This window comes from Schistocerca piceifrons, chromosome X, assembly GCF_021461385.2.
Source record: "Schistocerca piceifrons isolate TAMUIC-IGC-003096 chromosome X, iqSchPice1.1, whole genome shotgun sequence".
NCBI lineage: Eukaryota > Metazoa > Arthropoda > Insecta > Orthoptera > Acrididae > Schistocerca > Schistocerca piceifrons.
The window spans coordinates 38046822-38070212 of record NC_060149.1 but is presented as its reverse complement, the minus strand read 5'-3'; the positions used below and the strand labels follow the sequence as shown (position 1 = coordinate 38070212).

At 39.2% G+C, this 23391-nt stretch overlaps 1 protein-coding gene across 2 annotated transcripts in view; it reads right to left on the bottom strand.

Moving 5' to 3' along the window:
- The window catches only part of LOC124722946 (monocarboxylate transporter 3-like), a 374747-nt gene that overhangs the window by 13344 nt on the left and 338012 nt on the right, over nucleotides 1-23391 (bottom strand). The window contains exons 7-8 of one of the 2 annotated variants that reach the window (XM_047248109.1): nucleotides 11550-11789; nucleotides 1138-1263 (exon numbers count right to left, since the gene is read on the bottom strand). In XM_047248109.1, the coding sequence (XP_047104065.1) occupies nucleotides 1138-1263; nucleotides 11550-11789 (366 nt within the window). The remainder of the gene's footprint in view (nucleotides 1-1137; nucleotides 1264-11549; nucleotides 11790-23391) is intronic. The other variant, XM_047248110.1, reaches the window with a different exon arrangement.

Sequence of the window (23391 nt, the reverse complement as noted above, 5' to 3'; positions counted from 1 at the left end):
TTGTCTTCAATGTTATCATTCACATTCCACCACTGTACAAAGCTAAACTTCCATTTAATAAATAAATAAAATAAAATAAGTAGTAAAAAATACTAGACAAACACTTTCAGAAGAGACTTCCTAACATTTAAATTTATATTCAATATAACAGATTTCTCTTTCTCAGAAATCCTTTTCATGGTACTACCAGTCTACAATTTATGTTGTCTCTACTTTACTTTAGTATCTTCAGTTACTTTGCTGCCCAAGTATCAAAATTTGCCAACTACTTCTATTGCCCCATTTGTTAATATAATTCTCTCAGTGTCATCTGATTTAATTTGAATACATTCCATTGTCCTTGGTTCTCTTTTGTTCATATTCATCTTATAAATTCTTTTAAAGACACTATCTATTCTGTTCATCTTATCTTCCTGATCCTTTGCCATTTCTGGCAGAATTACAATTACATCATAAAATCAAAGTTTATTTCTTCTGCCTGATTTTTAAATTCATTTTCCTATTTTCTCCTTGGTATCCTTTACTGATTATTCAATATGTAGCTTGAATAACATAGGGGATATGCTGCAGCATCATATCTCCCATTGCATCTTCATCTACTTGCTCTTCTCTTTTCATAACATTACCTTTAATTTCATTTCCTTTGTATAGCCTTTGTATATACCCCTTTCACATTTCACCTTTCCTTTCTTAGCTTAGTAATGTCTTCCCATTTGAGCTTTTTGCTGTTCATTTCCTCTTTGCTCCAAACGTTTCTGTTACTTTCTTATAGGTGGCCTTTATCATTACCCTGATCATGTGTGCTTCTTTAGTTTTCCAATCTTTCTTTGGCTTTTCCTGTTTTAAAGTTTTTCAGTAATTATTATTATTATTATCTTTTACTGTCATAAAATATCTGTACATATGACAGTCATGTTTGCATTTATTTTTTGGAGCACACATACACAGATATAGTTAATATTAACGCATTTCAATTTTGGCATCAGAAAACAGTTTTTTACTCCAGGCCTTACGCTCCATCATCAAACTATCTATAATTTTATATTTCTTATTTTGTTGGTGGACTTCTTCAGCACCTCCAAATACAACAAAAGCAGTGCATAACATGATGCAAAAATCAAAAGGAAATCAACATACCAGCAAGAGGCGATCCAATGGCAGCAGCAACCCCTTGAAACATCAATGTTAATCCAAAAGCATTTGTCAAGCGTTCAAGTCCTAGTAGATCCACTATAATTAGGGAACGGAGTGAGGCAAAACATGCTGAAATAAAATATTTAAACTAGTTAATACCCTGCTAATAGCTTATTGCAACACAGTAGAAGCTTAATAACACTTAAAATAAAAACACGTAAAATAAATTTCGTAAAAAAATTCATAAATTGCTTAATTTACGTATTTTTGCAAGTTCTTTTATGAGATATTATTTACTAGTATATAAAATGTATTTATCTTGTTCAAATTTTATGAAAATGTTTCATAGCTGAATTTAATATGTAGGTAATTTCATTAATTTGTTGAGTATTGAACAGTTGATTGAAACTTCTTGTAAATTACTTAATTCTAATTAATCATGTATGAGGGACATTCAATAAGAAACACAACACTTTTTTAAAATAGTAGTTTCTTTTGTTCAGCATTCCAGTACATCATATTATTCCCCACCCTTTTGGGTAAATCACATTATTTTTCAACATAATCTCCATTCAGTGAGATGGCCCTACACCACATTACTGTACATATGACAGTCATGTTTGCATTTATTTTTTGGAGCACACATACACAGATATAGTTAATATTAATGCATTTCAATTTTGGCATCAGAAAACAGTTTTTTACTCCAGGCCTTACTCTCCTGTACACCCACATGGTACCATCTTACTGGTTGACATCAGAGCATACGACTTGCTGCATCAATAACGTCTTCAGCATCCACGTACTGCTTCCCACAAAGTCTACCCTTCATTGGACCAAACAGAAGGACATCTGAATGTGCAAGATCCAGGCTGTAAGGTGGATGAGGGAGAACACTCCAGTGAAGTTTTGTGAGTTCCTCTCAGATGTGCAGACTTATATGAGGCTTTGCATTGTTGTGGAGAAGGAGAAGTTCATTTGCATCCATTGATAATCTTGAGTGAGACTGTCCACATAATCCAACACTGCAGGAGGCACAGCTGTGTGCAGCCGGCCAGCACCCTGGAGATCGGACAAGTCTGTGCAACCATGTTGCAGTGGTGATAGATGCCTTACTAAACAACTCACCATACTTTTGTTTATTGCATGGTATTTGCAGATATTCTGCAAATGTCTATGAATATCTGTCATGCTCTGGTTTCCCACCAAAAGAAACCCCAATAACAGCTCTCTACAGGGAACACACTTCTGTTGCAGATGCAATATTGAAAAAAATTAGAAGGAAGCTCAGCATTGGCTGTAATTTTGATAATTTATTAACAGCAAAATCAATTTTCACTCACATAATGATCATCTCCAGTGCTGGAAGTAAAACATTTCATTTTTTTTTTTTTTTTACTTTATTGTTATTTTAAAACCTTTACAACAGGCAGGCTGTCAGCAGCACACTACGCTGCTCTTCAGCCATAGAATATACAAGGAGCAAAAACAGTGAGAAGACACGTAAGTCACAGAATGGTGGGCAATAAAACAGGAGACACAGAGAGACAAACACGGAGCCGTTCACACTCGTCGATAATCCACACTGCTAGCTGATGAGACGACGCACAAACACCGAAGATGATGATGGCACTGGTGAACGATGGATTGGACGGTGAACACTGAACACTAAACACGATGGCACACACACAAACACTGATGGCGGTGATCTCCGGAGCGCGAATGTCCATGTAACGTGTGCGAGTCCGGGGACCTGCCAAGAGGGGAAAGGGGTGAGGTGGGGGAGAGGGGAGAAAAAGGATGCAAATGGCGGAGGAGACGGGGGCAGGAGGAGAGGGATAGGGGAGGGGAGGCCCGGGGGAGGAGGGGGGAGAAAAGGAGGAGGGAGGGAAAAGGGAGAGAAGGGAGGGAGGGTGCCCAGAGGAGTAAGTACAGGAGGAGGGCGGGAGGATCAAAGTTGGTAGGAGGGGTAGATGGAGGGGAGGAGGGCATCATCAGGGAGGGGGAGCTGGCGGAAGCCACCTTGGGAGAGGGTAAGGAGGGTGGAGAGATGGAGACCGGGTGGGACGTGCGAATACAGGCGCGGCAGCGGGCGGGGGTGGGAGAGGATCGGGGAGACGAGCGGGTGAGGAGGATCGAGTTTGCGGGAGGTGTACAGGATCCGTATCCTTTCAAGGAAAAGGAGGAGGTGGGGGAAGGGGATGAGATCGTAGAGGATCCGCGTGGGGGAGGGGAGACGGATGCGATAGGCGAGGCGGAGAGCATGGCGTTCCAGGATTTGGAGGGATTTATAAAAGGTAGGGGGAGCGGAGATCCATGCTGGATGGGCATAACAAAGGATAGGGCGGATGAGGGATTTATAGGTGTGGAGGATGGTGGAGGGGTCCAGACCCCACGTACGGCCGGAAAGGAGCTTGAGGAGACGGAGGCGGGAACGTGCCTTGGCTTGGATTGTCTGGAGATGGGGAGTCCAGGAGAGGCGACGGTCGAGGGTGACGCCAAGGTACTTAAGGGTGGGAGTGAGGGTGATGGGACGGCCATAGACGGTGAGATAGAAATCAAGGAGGCGGAAGGAAGGGGTGGTTTTGCCTACAATGATCACCTGGGTTTTGGAAGGATTGACCTTGAGCAACCACTGATTGCACCAAGCGGTGAACCGGTCAAGATGGGATTGGAGAAGGCGTTGGGAGTGCTGTAGGGTGGGGGCAAGGGCAAGGAAGGCGGTGTCATCGGCAAACTGGAGAAGGTGGACGGGGAGTGACGGCGGTGGCATGTCCGCCGTGTACAACAGGTACAGAAGGGGGGAGAGGACGGAGCCTTGGGGCACACCAGCGGAGGGGAAAAAGGTGTAGGAATCTGTGTTATGGATGGTGACATAGGAAGGACGGCGGGAGAGAAAGGAGCCGATCAGACGGACGTAGTTAATGGGAAGGGCGAAGGTTTGGAGCTTGAAGAGGAGACCGGAATGCCAGACGCGGTCATACGCACGTTCGAGGTCCAGGGAGAGGAAGATTGCGGAGCGACGGGAATTAAGCTGTTCGGAAAGGAGATGAGTGAGGTGAAGGAGAAGGTCGTCGGAAGAGAAGGACGGCCGAAAGCCACACTGGGTAACGGGAAGGAGGCGGTGCTGGCGGAGATGCTGGTGGATGCGGCGGGTGAGGATAGATTCCAGGACCTTGCTGAAGACCGAGGTAAGGCTGATGGGACGGTAGGAGGAGATGGCGGACGGCGGTTTGCCAGGTTTAAGGAACATGAGGATACGGGACGTTTTCCACAGGTCGGGGTAGTAACCGGTGGACAGGACTACATTGTAGAGCCCGGCCAGGGTGGAGAGGAAAGAGACAGGAGCTTCACGAAGGTGACGGTAGGTGACACGATCGTGACCAGGAGCAGTGTTGCGTTTGGTGCGGAGTGTAACAATGAGATCCTGTGTAGTGATAGGGGCATTGAGTTCCGTGTGTGCAATGTTGCCCAAGTACTGAAAACCAAGGGCGAGGGGAGGGACGGAGGTGTCAGTTCGATCGCGGATATCCGGGAAGAGGGAGTAATCGAACTGGGGATTATCGGGGATGGAAAATACATCGGAGAGGTAGGAGGCAAAGTGATTGGCCTTACTAAGGGTGTCAGGGAAAGGGTGATCATCATGGAGAAGAGGATAATAGGGGGAGGGTTTAGTTCTGGTAAGGCGACGGAAGGCTGACCAGAACTTGGACGAGTTGATTGGTAGGGTAGCATTAAACATTTCACATAGCAATCAGTGAATAAGAAACAAAAGACCACAAATACACCTGAGTATAAACCAACTGTTGGCAAGGACATACCTTTAGTGTAAAAATTTAAGCTCGTAGCCACTGGTGTCTAGTTATTAGCAGTAACAGAAGCTATGAAATGATCACAATAACTGAAGCTGCTGTTTACATTCACCTACTCAGCAGACCTCAGTGTGACAGGGGCTTGGAACACCCTCTATGTGATGTGTCACGTGAAGGCTTATTAATTTATTTGGCAAGAGGTTACCACAAAATACCAAATGTGCACTTGCAAATCATTAATTGAATATTTAAAATTTCAAATTGTACATTAAAAATGCATAGCATAAAGGAAGGGGAGATGCACATCTTGACAACATACACTGGCATGTTATTTTCAAAAAGAAAAAAAAAAGAAACATTCAAGAATAAAAATCAACATGTAAATTATAAGGGGTCAGATTACAGGAGTAGTAGAAAAGAAAAATATGCAAACGTATCTCATAACTGCATCACAATATGTTTATTATGTTAATATTGTTCTCACCTACTAGGTAATACGTGTGAATCAGATGGCTGAACTGGAGTTACCCACACTTTTCACTAGCCAACATATTTTAATGTACAGCATTTTTTTGAGGTTCTTTATAGAGTCCATGAACCATGGACCTTGCCGTTGGTGGGGAGGCTTGCGTGCCTCAGCGATACAGATAGCCGTACCGTAGGTGCAACCACAACGGAGGGGTATCTGTTGAGAGGCCGGACAAACGTGTGGTTCCTGAAGAGGGGCAGCAGCCTTTTCAGTAGTTGCAAGGGCAACAGTCTGGATGATTGACTGATCTGGCCTTGTAACAATAACCAAAACGGCCTTGCTGTGCTGGTACTGCGAACGGCTGAAAGCAAGGGGAAACTACAGCCGTAATTTTTCCCGAGGGCATGCAGCTTTACTGTATGATTACATGATGATGGCGTCCTCTTGGGTAAAATATTCCGGAGGTAAAATAGTCCCCCATTCGGATCTCCGGGCGGGGACTACTCAAGAGGATGTCGTTATCAGGAGAAAGAAAACTGGCGTTCTACGGATCGGAGCGTGGAATGTCAGATCCCTTAATCGGGCAGGTAGGTTAGAAAATTTAAAAAGGGAAATGGATAGGTTGAAGTTAGATATAGTGGGAATTAGTGAAGTTCGGTGGCAGGAGGAACAAGACTTCTGGTCAGGTGACTACAGGGTTATAAACACAAAATCAAATAGGGGGAATGCAGGAGTAGGTTTAATAATGAATAGGAAAATAGGAATGCGGGTAAGCTACTACAAACAGCATAGTGAACGCATTATTGTGGCCAAGATAGATACGAAGCCCACACCTACTACAGTAGTACAAGTTTATATGCCAACTAGCTCTGCAGATGACGAAGAAATTGAAGAAATGTATGATGAAATAAAAGAAATTATTCAGATTGTGAAGGGAGACGAAAATTTAATAGTCATGGGTGACTGGAATTCGAGTGTAGGAAAAGGGAGAGAAGGAAACATAGTAGGTGAATATGGATTGGGGGACAGAAATGAAAGAGGAAGCCGCCTGGTAGAATTCTGCACAGAGCACAACATAATCATAACTAACACTTGGTTTAAGAATCATGAAAGAAGGTTGTATACATGGAAGAACCCTGGAGATACTAAAAGGTATCAGATAGATTATATAATGGTAAGACAGAGATTTAGGAACCAGGTTTTAAATTGTAAGACATTTCCAGGGGCAGATGTGGACTCTGACCACAATCTATTGGTTATGACCTGTAGATTAAAACTGAAGAAACTGCAAAAAGATGGGAATTTAAGGAGATGGGACCTGGATAAACTGAAAGAACCAGAGGTTGTACAGAGATTCAGGGAGAGCATAAGGGAGCAATTGACAGGAATGGGGGAAATAAATACAGTAGAAGAAGAATGGGTAGCTTTGAGGGACGAAGTAGTGAAGGCAGCAGAGGATCAAGTAGGTAAAAAGACGAGGGCTATTAGAAATCCTTGGGTAACAGAAGAAATATTAAATTTAATTGATGAAAGGAGAAAATATAAAAATGCAGTAAGTGAAACAGGCAAAAAGGAATACAAACGTCTCAAAAATGAGATCGACAGGAAGTGCAAAATGGCTAAGCAGGAATGGCTAGAGGACAAATGTAAGGATGTAGAGGCCTATCTCACTAGGGGTAAGATAGATACCGCCTACAGGAAAATTAAAGAGACCTTTGGAGATAAGAGAACGACTGGTATGAATATCAAGAGCTCAGATGGAAACCCAGTTCTAAGCAAAGAAGGGAAAGCAGAAAGGTGGAAGGAGTATATAGAGGGTCTATACAAGGGCGATGTACTTGAGGACAATATTATGGAAATGGAAGAGGATGTAGATGAAGATGAAATGGGAGATACGATACTGCGTGAAGAGTTTGACAGAGCGCTGAAAGACCTGAGTCGAAACAAGGCCCCCGGAGTAGACAATATTCCATTGGAACTACTGACAACCGTGGGAGAGCCAGTCCCGACAAAACTCTACCATCTGGTGAGCAAGATGTATGAAACAGGCGAAATACCCTCAGACTTCAAGAAGAATATAATAATTCCAATCCCAAAGAAAGCAGGTGTTGACAGATGTGAAAATTACCGAACTATCAGTTTAATAAGTCACAGCTGCAAAATACTAACACGAATTCTTTACAAACGAATGGAAAAACTAGTAGAAGCCAACCTCGGGGAAGATCAGTTTGGATTCCGTAGAAACACTGGAACACGTGAGGCAATACTGACCTTACGACTTATCTTAGAAGAAAGATTAAGGAAAGGCAAACCTACGTTTCTAGCATTTGTAGACTTAGAGAAAGCTTTTGACAATGTTGACTGGAATACTCTCTTTCAAATTCTGAAGGTGGCAGGGGTAAAATACAGGGAGCGAAAGACTATTTACAATTTGTACAGAAACCAGGTGGCAGTTATAAGAGTCGAGGGACATGAAAGGGAAGCAGTGGTTGGGAAGGGAGTAAGACAGGGTTGTAGCCTCTCCCCGATGTTGTTCAATCTGTATATTGAGCAAGCAGTAAAGGAAACAAAAGAAAAATTCGGAGTAGGTATTAAAATTCATGGAGAGGAAATAAAAACCTTGAGGTTCGCCGATGACATTGTAATTCTGTCAGAGACAGCAAAGGACTTGGAAGAGCAATTGAATGGAATGGACAGTGTCTTGAAAGGAGGATATAAGATGAACATCAACAAAAGCAAAACAAGGATAATGGAATGTAGTCTAATTAAGTCGGGTGATGCTGAGGGAATTAGATTAGGAAATGAGGCACTTAAAGTAGTAAAGGAGTTTTGCTATTTGGGGAGCAAAATAACTGATGATGGTAGAAGTAGAGAGGATATAAAATGTAGGCTGGCAATGGCAAGGAAAGCGTTTCTGAAGAAGAGAAATTTGTTAACATCCAGTATTGATTTAAGTGTCAGGAAGTCATTTCTGAAAGTATTCGTATGGAGTGTAGCCATGTATGGAAGTGAAACATGGACGATAAATAGTTTGGACAAGAAGAGAATAGAAGCTTTCGAAATGTGGTGCTACAGAAGAATGCTGAAGATTAGATGGGTAGATCACATAACTAATGAGGAAGTATTGAATAGGATTGGGGAGAAGAGAAGTTTGTGGCACAACTTGACCAGAAGAAGGGATCGGTTGGTAGGACATGTTCTGAGGCATCAAGGGATCACCAATTTAGTATTGGAGGGCAGCGTGGAGGGTAAAAATCGTAGAGGGAGACCAAGAGATGAATACACTAAGCAGATTCAGAAGGATGTAGGTTGCAGTAGGTACTGGGAGATGAAAAAGCTTGCACAGGATAGAGTGGCATGGAGAGCTGCATCAAACCAGTCTCAGGACTGAAGACCACAACAACAACAACATAGAGATTGGTAATTGGCTTGTACTTTTAGCATCGGTTTTGTAATAACATTTGTCAACTGGTGGTCAGGCTACATAACTCACAGTCATAATAGGCCTTTAAAAAAATCAATGCACACTACACATTAAGTGTTTGGTTATGAAAATTTACATTTTTTGCCAATAGATAAGAAATTTAAATCCTCATCACTTTCAAGTGATTATTTCATGTTGCTGGTTTCTCACTACATTTTAATTGCTTTAGTAAGTAATTGTGGAAAAAAGTGTATAATCTTGTTCTAATTTGTCTACAGTACGATGTATATTTTGGGAATAATTTGTACTGTTAACTTTCCTAAGTTATGACTCTTCTGAATGTATGATGTATATTACTACTTATCCACACCTTGCATTTTAGATTAATTTTTATGGCCTACTTTGGATATGTGGGTATTTTCAAAATCAGCTTTTATGTTATAAGGGATTCCACTGCTGCTATTAAGACATGTAATAAAATTATCTCCTTCATATGAGTATTCAAAACCGTTTGCTTAACAGTTTCGTGTGTGTTGTATCAACTGTAAACGTATGTATGATGGGTTCTGACCCAGTGCTTGTGCAAAAGTATATAACCAGTGTGCGATGTATTTTTTTGGGACAAAGTTTTTATACTCTAAAGAGAACACTGTTTCCTTACACCCAAGTTCTGTTTTGTATCATATAATAAAATATTTTCTGTAAATAATAGGTGTGGTAGTGGAGGTTTCTACCAGGCTAGCGTATTTTATACACTTGTGTCTCTAGCCAATGTATCACTAATTCTTTGCAATCTGTAACAGTAGTTCTTACTGATGAGTGTACTAAACAGTCTCTGCAGCCACAATGTGCTTTTATGTCATTCTGATTTTCATAATTATGATGATTTTTTGTAATTAAGCCTCAGAAACAGCTATAATGTGTTAACATGTCCAAATGGGAATAATCAGATGTGTGAATCATCACATCATTAAATACGATAAAAAGTTGTTAGTCTGCACCCTAAAAAAAATTATAAAGAATATTGTGTTTCATGACATTTTGACCTGTTAAATTGTGGCGAATATTGTACAATCACCACTATTTATGTATTTGACTTCTTGGTTTCAACGTAATATTTTACAAAAATTAAGAACTTTGCACCTCTGACTTCCCATGCCAGATAGCGGTTACTGTGTTATAACAGATTCTGTTGTATTTGATGTCATGTTGTTTGTATATTTTTCTTTTTTACTAGTCCTGTAATCTGACACCTTAGAATTTACCTGTTGATTTTTATTCTTGCATGTTTCTTTTTTAAGTTGTTTTGAAAATAACACGCCAGTGTATGTTGGCAAGATCTGCATTTCCCCCTTCCTTTTTGCTACGTGTTTTTAATATACAATTTTAAATTTGAAATATTCAATTAATGATTTGCAAGTGCACATTTGGTATTTTGTGGTAATCTCTTGCCAAATAAAGTAATGTTAAGTCTTCATGTGACACATCACATAGAGGGTGTTCCAAGCCCGTGTCACAATGAGGTCCGCTGTATAGATGAATGTAAACAGTGGCTTCAGTTATTGTGATCATTTCATAGCTTCTTCTACTGCTAATAACTAGACACCAGTGCCTATCAGCTTTAATTTGTACACTAAAGGTATGTCCTTACCAACAGTTGGTTTATACTCAAGTGTATTTGTGGTTTTTTCTCATTCACTGATCACCATGTGAAATGTTTAACTTCCAGCACTGAAGATGATCGTTATGTGATCGAAAATCGATTTTGCTGTTAATAAATCATCAAAATTATGGCCAATGCTGACCTTCCTTCTAATTTTATCGTATGGGCATTGTGCAACAGCACTCTATGGAGTCGCCAATCAATCAATATTGAAGGGTATGTATAGCACCACCAACCATCTGAACCCCATGAAACTATAACAGCTGAAGTGGGAATATTCCACAATGTCACACAACAAAATTTACATTATTTCAACTGAAATTGGCCAAGAAAAAAGTGCTTAATTACTTACAGAGCAGCCCTCATATTTATTACTGAATATATTTCCAAAATACATGTCATCTTGGTCTCAATCTATAAATTTCTTGTGCTGAATGTAACAAGACAAATTTCCACATATTTTAGTGTCTTAATTTGACTTGTGTTGCATTCTTACAGGTGCAAACATAAAGGAACAAATCTTGAAAGAGGGCTGCAATCACAGAACACTTTCATGACAGAAGAACTGCCTATCACATTTAAATTTTGACTTGGACAGTTCTCCCTTTGCATTCTGGAACATGTGTGACAAACTGCTAAGTTTCCTTCATATCTCTTTGTTGGCAATTCACTTTACAATATCAAAAGAGGGAAAGCAAATTGTCACATCTGTTTCTTGTTTATTTTCGTTGAAAATGTTCAAAAACTGAAAGATACATTTTTCAAGTTTATTACAACTCAAGATTTCAGTCTTGACAGCAAGTTCTGCTACTGATCCTCCAAGATGAATAAACATTGAGCTTAAACATATAGGTTAGAAAATGGTAAGTAAAAAGTTATCAATTTTAAAATTTCCTTGAAGAGAAGTTGTAGACTTCATAAGTCAATGAATTCAGAAAGAAAAAATACAAAAAAAAATCATATTTTACATTAATAAGCAAATTTGTAACTACTTTTTCCCATGGACACCAATAATTTGTCCATGTTCAGAAGGTATTTCATACTGACCTGTTGCTAAACCAAATACAGCAGAATAGAAGAAAAGATATCCATCAGCTGTTGATATTCCACTTAGCAGTGTAGCAATTCCTCCAATTGATAGTGCTACATTGTTTATAAAAAGCGGTTTTGAGCCAGGAAAGCTGCCAAGGACTCCACAACCTATCCTTCCAATTGTGTTTGCAATGCCAATTGTTGAAACCAACCACATGGCAAGAGACTGGTCCATACCATTTATTGTCGCCCTGTCTGCCATAAATTTAATGATTTTATATTACTTTCACAAGTATATATCTTAAGTATATTATTGTGTCACAAAAGTGTGCAGTCAGAACAGAATAGCTTATTCATGAGGTATGTAATGCTGGCAGATGCTAAATGGAAGATAAATAATTGTATGAGGCTTTGGGGCAAATTGATTAGTAATTGATGTCTCTTATTAACCAAATCTCTTCTTTTAGTCAAATTGTGTCATAAATGTCTTATTCCCCCCAATCTGATTCAAAATCTCTTCACGAGTTAGTTGATCTACCCATTTAATTTTCTGTATCCTTCTATAGCACAGCATTTTGAAAGTTCCTATTCCTTTTAGTGTGAATTGCTTATTGTCCATTTATCACTTCTGCACATTCCAGATAAATACCTTCAGAAAAATTCTAATTTTAACAACTTTCTCGTTTTCAGAAATGCTTTTCTTGCTTTTATCAGTGTGCATTTTGTAACCCCCCCAAACTTTGACTATTATCAGTTATTTTGCTGTTCAAATGGGGACATTCAACTGCTACTTTTAGTGTCTCATTTCCTAATCTAATTCTCTCAGCATTACCTGATGTAATTTGACTACACTCCATTACCTTTGTTTTAGTTTTGTTTGTGTTCATCTCATAATTTCTTTTCAAGGCATTATCCATTCTCTTCAACTGCTCAGCCATGACTTTTGCTGTCTCTGACAGAATTATGTCATCAGCAAAGCTCAAAATTTTTATGTCTTCTTCCTGAACATTAATTCTCTTTTCAAATTTATCCTTGATTTCCTTTACTGCACACCCAATGTTCAAATTGAAAAACTAGAAGGGTAGACTACATCATCATTTCTCTCAGTTCTCAACCAGTTTCCCTCTCATGTCTTTGAACTTTCATAAGTGTAACTGCAGTCTGGATTCTATACATGTTACAAATAACCTTTTCCTCCCTATATATTATTTCTGCTAACTTCAAAATTTCATAGTGTGTAGTCCAGCCAACATCTTTCCTATGTTATAAACACAGGTTTGCCTTTCTTCAACCAATCTTTTAACAAGTAACCCCTTGAGTGTGAGGTCGCAAGTTCAATCGGTAGTAAGGCTCATTTGAAAATATTGTGTCAATAATTATGACATGAAAAATATTAGGTGCTAATGACTCATCATGTGCACCATGAAGGTGACAGAAAATGAGTGTCCCATAGGTGCAAAAATGAACCTTCTATAGGATGTATGTATTACACTTCACAAAATAGACATTGTCGACATTCGCGCACCATGAACACCAAATGAAAAATGGCACACCATAGTCATCACAAAGGTTCACACCATCAAGATCAAAGGTGAACTCCTTGGGAGTTACAAACTGTGCAGAATGTTCAGCTAGGTATCCACTATTAAAGAATTCATATAGAATTATATCGGTGTAACGGGGTGATGAGAACTGATGGTACGTGATGGCATGCAACTGAATGTGAAACAGTGTGTCATGGAGCTTATCATGTAATTGGTTATCTCTTAAGGCATAACTGCAGATAGTGCTATAATATGTTTTATAAGCAACAATAAAAGCAAACATCCATAGGCTAAATTTATCCAGTGGTTCCAGGTGGTATGAACTGCAATATCACAAACATTTCAGGAGGGACAGGTTGCCCTAAATGAGTATGATTTTTTATATACAGACCAGGAAGCAATCAAAAGCAAGTTATTTTGGCCAGTCATTGGCTAAAAGCACCACTCATACAACAGCTGTAGTTCTCTTACACCATTTTCCCACTTGAGCTTATTGTGACTTAAGCATTCCCTACTGCCCTTGCAAGATCACGCACTCAAGAAAGAATCATAGGGGGCAGAGCAACTCCAACTTCTTGCAGTAAAATAGATAACTTTTCTGCTAATTTTCCATTGAGATTAACAGTTGGTATAATTGTATACAACCGCATCAAGGCACTGACATTATTTGATCTTGATACAACTCTCTTGGCACCTCTACTCTCCTGGGTTCCTTTCATATGCATTTCCTATTCAAATCTGTCTGTTCATAGGATGGTGTTGCTATTGGGAGCCCCTTATTCCCAGTTATAGCAAATTTCTTTGTGGAAAAAGTTTAGAAGCAGGCATTGGAAACTGCAAATATGAAACTGAATATTTGGTTGTGGTATGCTTGGTGGCAGAATGGCAGGGAGGACCTGGGTAGTTTTCACAAACAGCTCAGTGGGATCAATCCAAAGATTCAGTTTACTATGGAGGAGGAGGCAGGTGGGAGATGAAATTTTCTTTGTGTGTTGTTGTGGTCTTCAGTCCACAGACTGGTTTAATGCAGCTCTCCATGCTACTCTATCCTGTGCAAGCCTCTTCATCTCCCAGTACCTACTGCAACCTACAGCCTTCTGAATCTGTTTAGTGTATTCATCTCTTGGGCTCCCTCTATGATTTTTACCCTCCACACTGCCCTCCAATACTAAATTGGTGATCCCTTGATACCTCAGAGTGTGCCCTACCAACCGATCCCTTCTTCTAGTCAAGTCGTGCCACAAATTTCTCCTCTCATATTCTGTTCAATAACTAATCATTAGTTATGTGATCTACCCATCTAATCTTCAGCAGTCTTCTGTAGCACCACATTTTGAAAGCTTCTATTCTCTTCTCGTCTAAACTATTTATCGTCCACGTTTCACTTCCATACATGGCTACACTCCATACAAATACTTTCAGAAACGACTTCCTGACACTTAAATCTATACTCGATGTTAACAAATTTCTCTTCTTCAGAAACGCTTTCCTTTCAGTTGGCAGTCTACATTTTATATCCTCTCTACTTTGACCATCATCAGTTATTTTGCTCCCGAAGTAGCAAAATGCTTTTACTACTTGAAGTATCTCATTTCTTAATCTAATTCCCACAGCATCACCCGATTTAATTAGACTACATTCCATTATTCTCATTTTGCTTTTATTGATGTTCATCTTATATCCTCCTTTCAAGACACTGTCCATTCCGTTCAGCTGCTCTTCCAGGTTCTTTGCTGTCTCTGAGAGAATTACAATGTCATCGCTGAACCTCAAAGTTTTAATTTCTTCTCCACGGATTTTAATTCCTACTCCAAATTTTTGTTTTGTTTCCTTTAATGCTTGCTCATTATGCTTATGTGCTAGTTTTCGAAAAAGAAAATGGTAGCTTTAGCCACACAGTTGACCATAAATCAATGCACACAGACCATCACCTATACTGGAATTCGAACCATCACCCATAACAAAAGCAAGACATCATAAAAACACAGGCAGACAGAGCAAGGAAAATCTGCAAACTAAAGCTGCTTGACGCAGAATTAAAACATCTCACAATACATTGCTCAAGAATGGTTATCCACTTGCTGAGATAAAAAGGGCATTAAGACCACTGTGCAGAAATTATAACAATACTTAAGCACTGGTGAAATCAGAAGTTTTCCTGCTTTTCATTAAGTATGTTACTGACCATGTAGGAAAAATCTTGAAAAAGCAGAACATTGCAGTACGCCACAAACCCACCCAGAAGATATAAGCTCACCTAAAATTGGCCAAGGGTGCTCACCAACCACTGCAAAAGCAGGAATTTAGAGGATTTCATGCAGTTGTGGGGAGGTGTATGTGGGCACTGCAAAAAGAACATAAAAATGACTATAAGAGCACAAGGACAATTTCAGAAGAGGGGATACTGACAGAACAGCTTTTGCGAAACATGCTTTGCAGCCAGGAGACCACCACATTCATTTTGATAGGACTCAAGTACTGACAGCCACAAACAAATACCATGAAATACTATACAGAGAGGCCATAGAGATAGTAAAACTACCCAGCAATCTCAGTAGGAATGAGAAGGGTGTGAAATTGAATGACATGTAGATTTCAGTGCTTATACCAAGAGTTGACAGCAACAGTGGACAACAGCAGTTGACAACTGGCAGTTGCACTCGGGTATTCAAAACACGTGATGCCATGCCACTGTGTGAAAGTACGTGGAAACAGTATTTTTATGCAGTCATTAGTGAGCCAAGGTGTGAATCAGACTTTCAAAGATGCTACGATCCCCCATGAAAATGTCCTCCACAGATGGGGATGAAATGCTGGGTTTTAAGGTGAAATCCATTCAACCACAACATAATAGCCCAGAAAATTTTATTAATATTAGACAGTATACGACACCATACATTCCACTGACTCCTCTTGCAGAAATGCTAATATTTCATCTTGCGACTTCTTTCTCATTCTGTGAAATTCCTTGGGTTCCTTTCTAATGAAATGTCAACTTCAGATGGTTTGGTGTCATTCAAGCTGTTGAGCCCCTGCCTTCCTTTGGGACTGGAATTGTTACATTCTTCTTGATGTCTGGGGGTATTTTGCCTGTCTCATAAATGTTGCACACAATGTGGAATGATTTCAGTGCTTATACCAAGAGTTGACAGCAACAGTGGACACCGGCAGCCATGGTTGACTTTCTCAAGGTTCTCAATATTCTAAAGAAATGTCTACTCCAGGGGTCTTGTTTCAACTTACAGATTTAAGAACTCTATCAAATTCTTCTGACAGTATCATACCTTCCATTTCTTCTTCATTGATTTCCTCTACTATTTTAATAATACTGTCTACAAGTTGGTTTCCTTTCTGTGTATTCCTTCCATCTTTGAGCTTTCAGTTTTCCCTTCCTTGCCTGGAACTGGATTGCCATCCCTTGAAATTCACACAGCTGCTTCTCCTTTCTCCAAAGATCACACAAATTCTCTCTTTTTCTTAGTTATGTATGCTTGTACATTCTTGCAGTTTTTTATCTAGTTAATCCTGCTTTGTCACACTGCACTTCCACTCTGTCTCATTTCTTACATGCTTCCATTCCCCTTCACTTGCTTCCTTTGATGCAGTTTTATATTTTATCCTTTTTTCAGTTAAATCCAGTATCTCCTGTGTTACCCAAGGATTTTTTCTAGGCCTTATCTTTTTACAGATTTGATGATCTGCTGCCATCACTATTTGATTTCTCAAAGCTACCCATTCATCTTTCATTGTATTTCTTTCGCCTGTTTTAGTCAAACTTTGCCTAATGCTCTCTCTGAATCTCTCAACCCCCTCTTGTTCCTTCAACTTATTTATGCCTCATCTCCTTAATTTGTAATGTTTTTGGAATTTCTTCAGTTCACAACTGATAACTTATGGCAGTGTCTTACAGTTTAAAATTTGGTTTTGAAATCTTTGTCTTAGCATTACATAATCAGTGTGAAACTTTCCAGTATCTCCAGGTCTCTTCAACATACAGCCCACAGTTCGTGTTCTAGTGGTTAACACTGCTATCTCTAGACCCTGGGGTCCTAGGTTTGATTCCTAGGTGAGTCTGAGACCTTCTTCACTCAGGACTGGGTGTCTGTGTTGTCCTCATCATTTCATCTCATCTTCATTTATGTGCAAGTTGCCAAAGTAGTGTAAAATTGAAAGACTTGCACTATGCAGCCAAACTACCTCAGCTAATAACACTATATGATCATTTCATTCCACATATACGGCCATCTTACATTATTCTTAAACCATGTGTTAGTGATGAACAAATTATGCAAATAATGCAAAATTCTACCAGGTGGTTTTATCTTTCATTATTTCACCCAGTTCACGTTCTCCTGCTATTTTTCCTTCTCTTCCTTTATCTGTTGTTGAGTTCCAATCCCCCATCACAGTTTTCATCTCCCTTAACTATGTGAATAATTTGTTTTATCTCATCACATATTTTTTTCAATCTGTACCTTATCTACATCTACATCCATACTCTGCAAGCCACCTGACAGTGTGTGGCAGAGGGTACCTCGAGTACTTCTATCGGTTCTCCCTTCTATTCCAGTCTCGTATTTTTTGTGGAAAGAAAGATTGTCGGTATGCCTCTGTGAGGGCTCTAATCTCTCTGATTTTATCCTCATGGTCTCTTCATGAGATATGTGTAGGAGGGAGCAATATGCTGCTTGACTGCTCGGTGAAGATAAGTTCTCGAAACTTCAACAAAAGCCTGTACTGGGATACTGAGCATCTCTCTTGCAGAGTCTTCCACTGGAGTTTATCTATCATTTCTGTAACGCTTTCGCGATTACTGAATGATCCTGTAACGAAGTGCGCTGCTCTCCGTTGGATCTTCTCTATCTCTTCTATCAACCATATCTGGTACGGATCCCACACTGGTGAGCAGTATTCAAGCAGTGGGCGAACAAGTGTACTGTAACCTACTTCCTTTGTTTTCGGACTGCATTTCATTAGGATTCTTCCAATGAATCTCAGTCTGGCATCTGCTTTACCAAAGATTAATTTTATATGGTCATTTCATTTTAAATCACTCCTAATGCCTACTCCCAGATAATTTATGGAATTAATTGCTTCAGTTGCTGACCTGCTATTTGTAGCTAAATGATAATGGATCTTTCTTTCTAGGTATTTGCAGCACATTACACTTGTCTACATTGAGATTCAATTGCCATTCCCTGCACCATGGTCAATTCGTTGCAGATCCTCCTGCATTTCAGTGCAATTTGCCATTGTTACAACCTCTCGATATACTACAGTATCATCAGCAAAAAGCCTCAGTGAACTTCCAATGTTATCCACAAGGTCATTTATATATATTGTGAATAGCAATGATCCTACAACACTCCCCTGTGGCACACGTGAAATCACTCTTACTTCGGAAGATTTCTCTCCATTGAGAATGACATGCTGCATTCTGTTATCTAGGAACTCTTCAATCCAATCACACAAATGGTCTGATAGTCCATATGCTCTTACTTTGTTCATTAAACGACTGTGGGGAACTGTATAAAACACCTTGCGGAAGTCAATAAACATGGCATCTACCTGGGAACCCGTGCATATGGCCCTCTGAGTCTCCTGGACAAATAGCGTGAGCTGGGTTTCACACGATCGTCTTTTTCGAAACCCTTGCTGATTGCTACAGAGTAGATTTCTAATCTCCAGAAAAGTCATTATACTCGAACATAATATGTGTTCCAAAATTCTACAACTGATCGACATTAGAGATATAGGTCTATAGTTCCGCACATCTGTTTGATGTCCCTTCTCAAAAACGGGAATGACCTGTGCCCTTTTCCAATCTTTTGGAATGCTACACTCTTCTAGAGACCTACGGTACATCACTGCAAGAAGGGGGCCAAGTTCCTTCGCGTACTCTGTGTAAAATCAAATTGATATCCCATCAGGCCCATTAGCCTTTACTCTTTTGAGTGATTTTAATTGTTTTTCTATCCCTCTGTCATCTGTTTGGATATCTACCATTTTGTCATCTGTGCGACAACCTAGAAAAGGAACTATAGGGCAGTCTTCCTCTCTGATACAGCTTTGAAAAAAAGACATTTAGTATTTTGGCCTTTAGTGTGTCATCCTCTGTTTCAGTACCATTTTGGTCACAGAGCATCTGGACATTTTGTTTTGATCCACCTACCACTTTGACATAAGACCAAAATTTTTTAGGATCTTCTGCCAAGTCAGTACACAGAACTTTACTTTCGAATTCATTGAACACCTCTAGCATAGCCCTCCTCACACTACATTTCACTTTGTGTAATTTTTGTTTGTCTGCACGGCTTTGGCTATGTTTATGTTTGCTGTGAAGTTCCCTTTGCTTCTGTAGCAGTTTTCTAACTTTGTTGTTGCACCACGGTGGCTCTTTTCCATCTATTATGATCTTGCTTGGCACATACTCATGTAATGCATATTGTATGATGGTTTTGAACTTTGTCCACTGATACTCAACACTATCTGTACTGGAGATAAAACATTTGTGTTGAACTGTCAAGTACTCTGAAATCAGCTTTTTGTCACTTTTGCTAAACAGAAAAATCTTCCTCCCTTTTTTAATATTTCTATTTATGGCTTAAATCATCGATGCTGTAAATGCTTTATGATCGCTGATTCTCTGATCTGCGTTAACTGTTTCAAATATTTTGAGTCTGTTTGTCACCATAAGGTCTAATATGTTATCACCACGAGTCGGTTCTCTGTTTAACTGCTCAAGGTAGTTTTCAGATAATGCACTTATAAATATTTCACTGGATTCTTTGTCCCTGCCACCCGTTATAAACGTCTGAGTCTCCCAGTCTATATCTGGTAAATTAAAATCTCCACCCAGAACTATAACATCATTGGGAAATCTACTCGAAATATTTTCCAAATTCTCCTTCAGGTGTTCTGCCACAACAGCTGCTGAGCCAGGGGACCTAGAAAGACATCCAATTACCATGTCTGAGTTTGCTTTAACTGTTATCTTCACCCAAATAATTTCACATATTGGATCTCCATCAATTTCCTTCGATACTATTGCACTTTTTATCGCTATAAACATGCCTCCCCCTTCACTGTCCAGCCTTTCTCTGTGGTATACATTCCAATCTGAGTTTAGAATTTCATTACTGTTGACATCTGGTTTAAACCAACTTTCCGTCCCTAGTACTATGTGGGCATTGTGACCATTTATTAATGAGAGCAGTTCTGGGACCTTTCTATAAACACTCCTGCAGTTTACTATTACCACACTAATGTTGTCGTTCCATGTTGCGTTATCTGCTGAGCTAGTTGGCCTGTTATCTTGTACTACTGTGGTCAGTGTTGGCTTTGTGTTTACCCTGGCTATTCTAATGTGATAACTATGCTGTTCATAGTATCTTACCTGCACTCTTATTTTCTTATTCATGATTGGACCTACTTCTGTGTTACCCCTATTCAATTTCTTATATATAAACCTGTACTTACCTGACCAGAAATCCTTTTCTTCCTGCCATTACACTTCTGTAATTCCCACTACATCTAAATTCAACTTATCCATTTTCCTTTTTAAACTCTCTAACCTACCTATCCAATTAAGGGTTCTAAAGTCCATGCTCTACCCTTTAGAATGTTACTTCCATTTTTTCTGGCGGTTACATCCTCCTGAGTATTGTCTGCACAGAGATCTAAATGGGGTGCTATTTTACTTCTGGATCTGAAAGGGATGCCATCATTATTAAGCCATACAGTAGAGTGCATGTCCTTTCGACAAATAATGACTGTAGTTTCCTGTTACTTTCAGCTGTTTGCAGTACCAGCACAGCAAAGCCATATTGGCTAGTGTTAACAAGGGCAGTTAAGTCAGTCATATAGACTGTTGCTCCTGCAACAACTGACAAGCCTGCTGCCTTCTTGAGAAACCACAAATTAGTTTGGCCTCTCAACAGATACCCCTCCATTGTGATTGTACATACCATACAGTTGTCTGAAATGCTGAGGCTCACAAGCCACCCAATCTTGGCAAAGTCTATGGTTCATGGGCAGAATAATTTATTATTAGAATTTTACTTAAAACTGTTCACATAAATTTTCAGAATGAATCCATAATTTTACTGCCAAAATTTAAGTAACTCAATAACTTAACATACAAAAGATAACTTATTTCCAGACATTATACCCAAACCATCAATGTAAAGACACAGTGTTTCTGTCTATTTATTAATTTTTAATTCATTTATTCATTTCTTTATTGTTTTCAATGCTTTCCTACCATCCACTGCTCCATATACATAGTGAGTGACACTCAGCCTTCACCTAATTAGTTATCCATATTCTAACCTAATGCGTGCTACTGCTTAAAACTCAGCCATATGGCACTATTAAAAGTATAATTGTGAACATTAGAAACCATTGTATCTGCTAATAGTACTAATAAATATTATCCATAAGCATTTTAGGAAAATTTACAATGGAGATAAAATGGAAGGGTCATTTCATTACCACACACACACACACACACACACACACACACACACACACACACACACACACACACAGCAACAATATAGCACACTATTACTACATGAAATATTAACTGACAGCAAGAAAATATTAACAGCATGTAGACTCAAATGCAGAAAATTTCTTTTCCAGGGCAATTTTTTTCCATTTGTCTCTCAGCCAACATCTTTGAACAATTCATAGCTCCCATTCTAAATTATATTAGCATTCTCCTTCAATCTTGCTACAATTGGCCCCTCTGAAATTTGGAATATTTCAGAGAAACTGGTTTTTCCATACCTTCATGCAGGTACATTAATGGATTTAATTTATTTACTGTGGAGCTGAGGATGGAAAGAAAGAGGAGAAGTTGGTCAGTCAATGAAGTATACTCATATGACTCAATTGAAAGAGCTCTGCCATCGAAAGGTACTAGTCTCAGTTACAACCTACATCAAGTTATAATATTAACTTGTCATCAATGTCCAAAAGAGTGAAAAGATATAATATTTCCATCCAAGAGTTTACATTTTTCAAAGATTTAATATAAACCTACAGGTTATTCATAAGCAACATTCAAATTAGCTATGGTGGCATTCAAGACAGATATGAATAACCATGAATAAGTCATGCAATATCTACAGAATTATAAAATTATTTCTGAGCAATAAGAAAATTAATTTTAGGAAAGGAAAAAATGGAAGAGTATGGTTTAAAGTCTCACTGATAGTGAGGTTATTCAATATGAATCAAACAGAGTGAACATGACACTGGCCACAGTACAGGAGTTGAACAAAAATATGGAATCACTGCAATAAATACATCCTTGAACATAAATTCATATGCTAGACAGGCCCGTAGGTTGTGCTTCTGTATTTTACTATGAATGGCATCTGTGCAACGTCCACATACAGGGAAAGGAGAAAAACATGTATGAAAGTGTGTGTTGAGTGTTGATGATGGGCAGTTGTTGAAGAGGATTGTGTCAAAAAATAAGGGGGCAATTGCTACAAAATTCACTGCTACAAAATTCACTGCTACAAAATTCACTGCAGAACTGAATGTCACTTGTGAACCCTGTCATTACCAAAATAACATAAAGTGAATTCCATAAGAAAGGAATTATAGGGTGAGCCAGAATTCTGAAACCACTCATCAGTGATGCAAATGCCCATATCAGGAAAACGTAGTGCTGAAACCATAAAATCTGGACTATGCGTCCCCTGTGGAAGAACGTAATTTGATGACTCTTGTTTTTCACTGTTTCCGATTTCTGTCTGAGATTACATCTCAAGAGTGGAACACAGTGGGGGTCTGGTGGTGATTTGGACAGCTATATCGAGGTATTCCATGGAGACCATGGTTACTTTGCGAGGTCACATTACTGTTGAGGATTGTATGACCATTTTAGCTGATGAGATCCATCCTATGGTACATTGTTTGTTCCCTAATGGTGATGCTGTGTTCCAAGAGAACAGAAATCATGGTCATACACCTCATATTGTCCAGAACCATTTTGTGAGCAGGAAGATGAATTGTTGCGACTCCTCTGGCCACTGGTCACCAGATCTTAATATTATTGAGCTTTTGTGGTCTACTTTGGAGAGAAGGGTGTACAATTGCTATCCACCTCCATCATCATTACCTGAACTTGCCACTATTTTGCTGGATGAACTGATGTTACTAAGTGTGCTTCTTTTGATCAACAAATAACAACAGACATGGGAAGTTTCTTAAACATTTGTCATATCTACCAACATGCAGAAGAGCTACTCAGTTGCTAGTGAAGCATCAGTTATTCTTGTAGTACCTATTCTTTG